Source organism: Delphinapterus leucas, chromosome 1 (genome assembly GCF_059928025.1).
Source record: "Delphinapterus leucas isolate spDelLeu-1000000601 "Yukka" chromosome 1, BTC_Dleu_Yukka2, whole genome shotgun sequence".
Lineage (NCBI taxonomy): Eukaryota > Metazoa > Chordata > Mammalia > Artiodactyla > Monodontidae > Delphinapterus > Delphinapterus leucas.
The window spans coordinates 190218245-190226635 of NC_143129.1; the positions used below are offsets into that span (position 1 = coordinate 190218245).

The 8391-nt window shown below is 65.1% G+C and overlaps 1 protein-coding gene across 2 annotated transcripts; it reads left to right on the forward strand.

The window, feature by feature from the left end:
- The first annotated feature begins 2901 nt into the window (after positions 1 to 2901).
- On the forward strand, positions 2902 to 5666 carry TNFRSF18 (TNF receptor superfamily member 18). Of its 2 annotated transcripts, XM_022598608.2 has the most exons (5): positions 2902 to 3082; positions 3921 to 4043; positions 4883 to 4970; positions 5154 to 5353; positions 5420 to 5666. In XM_022598608.2, exons 1-5 carry the CDS (start codon positions 2908 to 2910, stop codon positions 5545 to 5547), a joined length of 714 nt encoding a protein of 237 aa, XP_022454316.2. In that variant the 5' UTR covers positions 2902 to 2907; the 3' UTR covers positions 5548 to 5666. The 2 variants fall into 2 exon arrangements, with proteins under 2 accessions (XP_022454316.2, XP_089758426.1); XM_089902300.1 differs by having other exon boundaries at positions 5154 to 5666.
- The last annotated feature ends 2725 nt before the right edge of the window (positions 5667 to 8391 follow it).

The following is an 8391-nucleotide window of genomic DNA, read 5'->3' on the forward strand; positions in this document are numbered from 1 at the left end:
GAGAAGCTAAGGGACCTGATGAAGGGGCCTGGGGGAGGGGCCAGATCCTTGGGGAAAGGAAGGTCGAAGGTCGTGGGCTTCCTCCCCAAACTTCCCAGCTGCGAGCCCCCCACCTTGCCCCAGCCTGGTGGCTCCACCTCTGAACAGCTGACGGGTGGGTGGAAGGAGGTTGGTCACCTTCACTTTCCTCGGCTACTGCCGGTAAGCACGCTCTCCACTCCCTGTCTCTGCTGACAACCGCCCCTCCCGTGTGAAACCCCGCCAGAGCTCCCCCCACCCCCCGGGGGGCCCACAGGCACCCACCCTGGCTCCTCCCTGCTCCAGGGCCCCACCTGGCTCCCCATCCTGCCCCCACAGCCCTCCAGGTTAACCCCTGGACTCTGCTTGGGACCCTCTGCCCCGTGAACGTGCGTCACTTGTGTGAGCTGAGACAAATGATGAAAAATGTGACGAGCTGCTCAAAGAGTATAGGAAAATACCGCGAGCAGATAGAAATCTGCTCCCCCGCAGTGCCCGGTTACAGAAGCTCCGCGGTAACCCTGTGTCTGTGTGGGAGGGGCCTTCCAGAGCCTCAGGGACAGGAGAGCAGACGCAGGCCCCCAACCCTGACACGCTTTTGCCTCTTGTTACACACAACCCTGCCTCTGGTTTCCTGCTGCTGCGGGTGGCAGCCCCCTCGGGCAGACAGCTGCCCCCTGGTGCCTGATGGGCTGGCCCAGCTTCCAGAAGGGCCAACAGATATGATCTTGTCAGACAAACGTCATTTGTAGGGGATTTATCATATTTTCTCAGGCGCTTACCAGAATTGGGGTGATGCCATCCTGGTACAGAATGGACTGCTCAGGCCTTGAACATGGGCAGAAGGGCCAGGACTGCTGAGCTCTCCACTCCTGACCTTTCCCTGGGGTCCCGGGATGGCTCAGACCCTCCTCCCCATCTAGGAGCTGAGCCGAGGTCTGGGGGTGTCCTCAGACAGGGTGGCCTCACCTTACCCCCTAGCAGCCAGAGCTGTCCTGGAGACCCCTCCCTCTCCTGCAGGGCCCAGCTGCTTCTCTGAGGAGGGCCCTGCGCATCCTGAGACTTGAAAACAATAGTTGAGTCACAAAACTGCTAATCCCTGTCATTTCCCTCTGAAAAGGACAGATGCCCCATCAGACGAGGCGGCAGCTGCAGGTCTCAAAGGGTCTCAAACCAAGTCTTCTGGGTCTGCCCAGGTCACCAGGTCACAGCCGGCAACACACCTCCAGCCGGTGGGCACCACCAGAATCACATTCCTGGCACCCCACTGCCCACCCCTGCAGCGTTCCCAGAGGTCTCCACCCGCTGCTGCCCCTGTACCAAGCCTCAACTGGAGGGCCGAGAAATCTGGGGAGGCTTCCTGGGGGAGGCCGGGCCCCCAAGCCCTTTGGTGCCAGGTGGGGAAACTGAGGCTCAGACAGATAAGAGACAGTCTCACGGTGAGTTGGAGGCTGAGTTCTCTGTGGCTCAAGAGCTCCGTCGGGGCCGGCCTTCCACATCCTCCAGGATGACTGGATTTGTGTGGGGAGATCTGGGTTGACATCTGCCCAGCAGAGTTGCAGCCTGGGCAGCCCCCTCTTCCCCCAGCATCAGGGTTCAATCAATGCCCTGGTCTCTCCTAGCCAGCTCTTCCCAGCAGGCATCAGCGAGGCTGCAGCCCGCAAGTGTGTGTGTGGCTATGGGGGGGCTTGCATGTCAAGAGCCCAGCCAGGTCCCGTTGGCCAATTTGGGGCGGGGTGGGGGGGAGCTTGTTCTAATCTCCAGAAAGGCAGGGTGCAGGGGGCTTGTCCTGACCCCTGGATGGGTTCTGAGGCTGCTCAGTGCTGGGATTCGAGGACTTCTGGTAGGTGTGGTGTCTGGGGTCTGGAGGCTTCACAGAGGACGAAGGGCCTCATCCCACCTGCTCTGGGCGTCAGAGAAGATCTTTAGAAGCCCGTGGGGTCCCCCTGAAGAAGCTGGGGGTGGGGAGGGGGCTCGGCCAGGAATGGCCCCTGCTGAGCCCACCCTTGTTGGGGGTGCGCCCCACCCCCAATGACTCAGGGCGCTGTCTGCCACCCCGCATCCGGTGCCCACGCACTCCAGTTCCTTCAGGCCCGGAGGCCACAAGTTTTACATAGAAAACATTTCTGACCCCCTCCCCCCCGCCCCCCCTCCCCAAGGATGTGGCTGGGTATACGCGCGCGGTGTTTCCCCCGACAAGGCACACACATTTGGGTCATATTTAGTTTCCGGATAAGAATGCCTGGGCCAAAGGGCATGATCACTTAGGAATCCCCCAAGGTCACCCCCCCCATGTGGGTCTCCCGCATGCCCCCTCGTCCGTGGTCAGGTGCTCTGCAGCCTGTGATGGGACCTTCTCTTCTCCCTTGGGGTCCCTCTGGGCATGCCAGATCTCAGTTCCCCGACCAGGGATCGAACCTGGGCCACTGGCAGTGAAAGCGCAGAGTCCCAACCACTGCACCACCAGGGAAGTCCCATCCCTTGAAGTTTTTAAAAAAAGAATTTATCTTTTATAGCAGTTTTAGGTTCACGGCAACAGCGAGGGGAAGCCTACCCCCCATAAATATCCCCGAAGAGTGTGCATTTGTTACACACGACGAACCTGCACTGACAGGTCATGTCACCCAGAGTCCCTAGTTGACACCAGGGTACCTCCGTGCGGACAGACGTGACGACACGTGCCCACGGCTGAAATCTCCAGAGCAGTCTCACTGCCCCAAACCTCTGCCCATGCCCTGGATTCCGAGTCGCAGAGTCTTGGGGGGTCCCCCATGGGAACAATTCCTCGGGACCCCTTTGGGAGTGGCAGAGGCGGGGCGGCCTGCGGGGCGGGGTCTGGGCGTGTTCGGAAGGGGCCGGCCTCCTAAAACCGCGGAGCCGCGCGCGGCCATGGGTACCGCGGGTGCCATGGGGGTGAGGGTCGCGCGCGTGGCCCTGTGCGGCGTCGCGCTGCTCTGCGCGCTGGGCCTGGCCCAGCACCCCCCCGGGGGTCTGAGCTGCGGCCCCGGCCGCCATCTGCATGGGACGGGGACCAGCGCGCGCTGCTGCCGCTCGTGCACCCCAGGTAAGGCGGGCCGGGAGCCCCTGCGCGGAGGGCAGAGCGCTGCGCCCCGTCCCCCCGTAGTTTTCCGAGTCCAGAGCCCTGATCCCAGCGCAATCCGGGGAGGCGGAAGCGGCCCAGACCGGGCCAGTGGCCTGGGGGTTGGGGGGTGGGCGGGGGCAAGGAGTGTAGGAGCCTTCCCCAAGGCAGGTCTGACGTCCCAAGGTGGAGGAGGGCTGTCCCCGTTCCTTCCGAGTGGGGAGTGCGCCCTTGGCTATCACTCAGGCCACTTCTTGCCCAGTTTGGGGTTGCACCCCTCTTTCTCCCAGCTCCCTGCCTCAGACCTGCATCTATGGGTGAGGGGCAGGTGAAATGGGTCAGTTTGGGGACAGATATTGCAGGGAAAACACCCAGAGTGTCCCCCTGCCAGGACCTGGGGAGTGGGAAGGGGGCTCTGAAAGTCCAGGTCTCAGTGCGGCGGAGCCATGGACGGCGGTCAGGGAGGGACAGGCAGGCTGCCTCAAGAGTCCTGGCAGCTGAGGGCAGTGCAGGACCCGGACAGGGGAGGGGCAGTAGGTCTCCCAGGAAGGAACGGCTCAGGGTCACATGCCGAGTCATGGCCACCCTGGGTGGGAGCAGCTTGGGACGGTTGGGGGATGCAGCCAGGCCTGGTGAGTGGAGGAGCTGGGCACCCAGGAGGGAGGGACACAGCTGGGCCGAGCCAGGGTCCTGGCTTCCAGACAGGTGTGCTGCCCGCTGGGGCTGCCCTGCCACCCCCATTTCCCTGGAGGGCCAGGAGGGGGGCGTCCAGGGGAGGGCGGCTCGGCCCAGCTGCTGAGAGGGCTGCTTGTCCCCTGCCCAGCTGACGGGGTCTGTCCTGAGCTGGACTGCCAGTGTATCCAGCCTGAGTTCCACTGTGGAGACCCCCAGTGTAAGAGCTGCAAGTACTACTCCTGTCCACCTGGCCAGGGGGCATGGCCTGTAGGTAAGTGGCAGGTGGGGGTGGCCCGGGCAGGCCAGGTGTGCAAGGAAGATCGCAAGTGGTGGGTACGGACACGTCCTCCGGGCAGGTGGGCGCCAGCACTGGGGGTCTTGCAGCACCCTGGCGGGGTAGGGGGGCGCTCTCTGGCTTTAGCATCTCAGCCCACATTGGGGTCACAGTGCCTCCTGTTGGTGTGGCTCTGGGAGCCTTTCCTTCTCTCTCTTGGCCTGAGCTTCTCCATCCAGAGACGATGCCCCTAAGCGCTGGTTGTGAGGAACAGTGGGGGTATCCAGAGGCTGTCTGGCCCTTAGGCCCTGGCTCTGACTATGCCCAGGTCCTGCACTCACCCTGACCCGATGCGGGGGCGCCTGGCTGAGCACATGTGGGCCGGGAGAGTGAGGGCAGAGGGGGTGCTGTGTGAGGTTGGATGGCGCCGGGCCTAGAGGCAACTGGGGCAGAGCCTCACCCCTCTCTCCGGGACCCTCCCCGGCCTCCCGCCTTCCGGCCTCCGGACCGAGCGAAGGCCCAGCCTAGTTGTTGCCTGGCCTCGGCTTCCACCCCTTCCTCCTGCCACATACCCTCCAGCCTCTGCAGGCAGGTCCCTCCCCTCCCCCATATCCCCATCAGGGACCCTCCACTGAGCCCAGAGTCATGGCCTGCCCTGGAAAGGGGCACATGGGGGACCTGATTTATCCCAGGTCCTGGTCCTGTGGCCACCTGGGGCCCCTGTCAAACAGATGAGGTGGGGGTCCCTGTGCTGTGGAGCTGGACACCAGGTGGGTCTCACCTCGGCCACACCAGCTGCCCTCGCAGCCTGTGTCTGTCTGTCCGTCTGTCTCCAGGGAAGTTCAACTTCGGCTTCGAGTGCTTCGACTGTGCCGCGGGGACCTTCTCTGGGGGCCGTGAGGGCCGCTGCAAACCTTGGGCAGAGTGAGTCCTGGTGGGGACTTCCGGTGGCCGGGTGGTCCAGGTGGCCTCGAGGGTGGGGCCTCTGCTGTCCCTTCTGGTGCACTGACCCCCCCACCCCCCAACGGTTCGGAGGGCAGCAGCCTTGCTGAGGGGCTGCTCAGGTGGCCGAGGGCTGACCGAGGGCTCTGTGTCCGTGCGTCCCAGCTGCTCCAAGCTTGGGTTTCCCACTGTGTTCCCCGGGAACAAGACGCACGATGCCGTGTGCAGCCCAGGGCCGCCGCCCACGGAGCCGCGTGGCCTGCTGACCGCCGTCCTCGGCCTGGCCGCCTGCATCCTGGCCCTGACCGTGGCCCAGCTCAGCCTGCACGTCTGGCAGCTGAGGAGGCAGAGAGCGCGGCCCCCAGGTCAGTTGTGCCCTGGGGGCGGGGAGGGGGGCCCCTGCCTGCCTGCTAACCGCAGCCCCTCTGCAGAGACGCAGCTGCTCCTAGAGGCCCCGCCCCCCCCGCCTGAGGACGCCCGCAGCTGCCAGCTCCCCGAGGAGGAGTGGGGCGCGCCGCTGTCGGAGAGCAAGGGCCGCCTGGAGCACCTGTGGGTTTGAGGCCCCCCCGGAGCTGGCGCAGGCTGGCCCTGGGCCCGGCCCTGCTCCCCTCAATGGCGGAAACAGGTGGGGGATGGTGACAGTGACCAGTGCCCCGGATCACGCAGGAGAGGAGGCAGCTGTGGCTGGACCCCAGGGGGACAGAGGCGCACCGTGGCTGCCTGCCTCTCTTGCTGGCCCCGCTGGGGTGGGGCCCGTGGCTCCTTGGTTCCCAGGACAGGAGGCCGTGGGACCACAGGACCTGGCTGCAGGCGGCACTCAATAAACGTTTGTCCGGTGGCCTGAGTGGCCGTGTGCTGGGAGTGGGGAGGGGACAGGCTCCGGGGTCTCCCCCGCCAGTTCTCACAGCCCCCTCCCAGTCTAGGTGGGGGGAGGGGGTAGAAGCTAAGGCCATTCCAGTCCTAGACACAAGCCCTCAGCCGAGACCACGGGGCGGCCTGCTGTGCCGCTGGGCTGCCCCGTCCAACACTTGTCCTCCAGTGGCCTGCCTGGCCCTTGTTGGGACACTGGGGTCCTTGGTGTGTGTCTGGTCTCTGGGCCACCGCTGCTCCGGCTTCTGGTTCCGGGCTGGCCGCACATCCTGCTGGCCCCTGTGGGGCACCGGCCCTTGCGTCACTGGGGTCCCCAATCTGGGGCAAGGTCAGTTTCTATACCCAACACTTCCTGGAGGATGTGGACAGCCTCAGAATGGCCTGGTTCGTTTGGCAGGGCTCCCGCCCTCTCTCCAAGCCCTCCTACTGGCCTCCGTCACCTCACGGGACTCTCTCCCTCGGGGCGGGGAGTCTGATAAGGACTCTGTGGCATCCAGGGCGTGGCAGGCAGTCTCAGCGGCTGCACTCTCCAGGTGCCAGCACACCTGGCCACCTGTCTGTCTGTGGCTCAGTGCTCTAGCACAGCACCTCCCCCACCTACCATGCCCTCCCCTCCCACCTGCACGCTGCCCGAGAGCCCCTTGACCCCGACCCAGTCCCGGTGGGCAGGTGGGCCCAGCTCACAGAAGGCAGGTGGAGGAGAGAGGGTTCTGCGTTGCCCTCCACCCCCCACCACATGGGGCACTGCCCACTTCCACCCCTGGAAGGAGGCGGGGGGTGGGGGGGGCTCTGGGACCACCCACAGGGGAAGGACCCCTCCCTCAGCCCCTTCTCCCAGCCCCTCGGCTCCTGGCTCTGGGCAGCCCCTGGGGCCAAGTGAGCGACCTCAGGGGAGACAGCCAGGTGTTCCGGGACCTGCCTGCCACACCCCTTGGCCCCTCTGTCCTCAGGCCAGATCTCCTGTCCTGCCAACCCCTCCCCCACCCACCTCTGGGTCCCTTGACTGCCCCACTCCCACGTATGGGAAAGGGGTCCCCAGCCCTGGCCCAGCCCCCTGCTGAGGCTGTGAGTCAGGTGTCGAGTGCGTTCTGCTGACGCAGCGCGGAAAGTCCGCGGGCGGCCTGCGTGGGACAAGCTCCCTGAACGTCAGTGCGGGGCAGCGGGGGCAGTGGGGTGAGGCGAGCGGGCGGGGGATTCCTGCCCCGCGGAGGGGTGGGGACGCTGGGACTCGCCCAGCCCAGTGGAGGGATTGGGAGAGTGAGGCCAGGCTCATGGGGGGCCGGGAGGGGGTTCTAGAGAGGCCTCTGCCCCACCAGGCCTGCCCGGACCCTGGTCACCACCGCTGCATCTGCTCCCTCCCCTCTCCCTCCCTGCTGGACTCACCTCTCTCCCCAGCTGGGGTCCCACAGAGCAGGGAGGGGCTGGCTTCAGGGCCAAGGCTGGAGGCTCCGCTGGGGTACCCAGGCCCAGCGTACACAGGCTGCCACCAGGCACTTTGGTCGGGTGGCCTGAGCAAGTCCAGGCTGGGAGGAGGGAGACCCCTCCAGGGCGGCAGGAGGCGCAGGGGACTCAAGGGTGCCGGCGCGTGGGGGACGGAGGGTGCTGGTGCTGTGAGGGGCTCCCCACCCCCACGCAGGCCAGCTTCCTGGAATGGGGGCAGATATGTGCCCACCTGGGTCACCAAGCCCAAGAGGGACCCCAAGATGAGACTCTGCCCACGCCAGCTCCACACCCCTCGCTGTTTCCCCCGGGAACCCCCCCCCCCACCACCAGCTGTAAGGTCGGATCTTAACAAACGGCACCGCGAAACAGAGGAAAGCTTCAAGTGAGCTGTAATAGGGAGCGCTGCTTCAAGTGAACTGTAATAGGGAGCGCTCCCGGGCGAGGTTTACCGGTCCGAGAGAAAGGGGCCAGAGAAGTCGCGCTCGGGCGAGGGTCGGGCAAGATTTTATAGGGGAAGAAGGGAAAGGGGTGTGGTGAATCCGGGAGGGCGCAGGGTATTCCTTATTTGGTGGTCTTTTCGGGTATCCTGGGGGACCGTTAGTCCCAGCCCTCGAAAGGCGGGAAGGCTGGGCTGGGTTCAAAGTCCCCAGGTCAGTTCCTGGAACTGGGTGGTCCGGAGAATTTCGGTCTGATACAACCTGGGAATCTGATTGCGTTCCCCTGCCTCGGGCCAGTTGGCCTTACACCAACCAGAGGGGCCCTCCAGCTGCTCCGAAAAACCACAACTCCTCCCCCTGGGGTCGGAATCCAGTGTCTGTTCAGCCTCAGATAAGGGCCTAGAGGCCATCCTCTGTTCCCAGAAGTGCTTCCGCCGCAGCCACAGCGCCTCACCTGGCTGGAAAAGGCCCCTGACCCTCCCTCTACTGAGACCTGGACTCAGCCATTGTGAGACACGGCCCCTCTGCAAGCGGACCGAGAGACCCCTGAGGGGCATAGGGAGGGAACCCACCCTAGCAGAACTGGTTGCCGGCCCCTCCCGGCCCCAGTCCTAGGGCAGTTTCAGGGGGCCTTCCAAGGGCAGGTGGTCCCT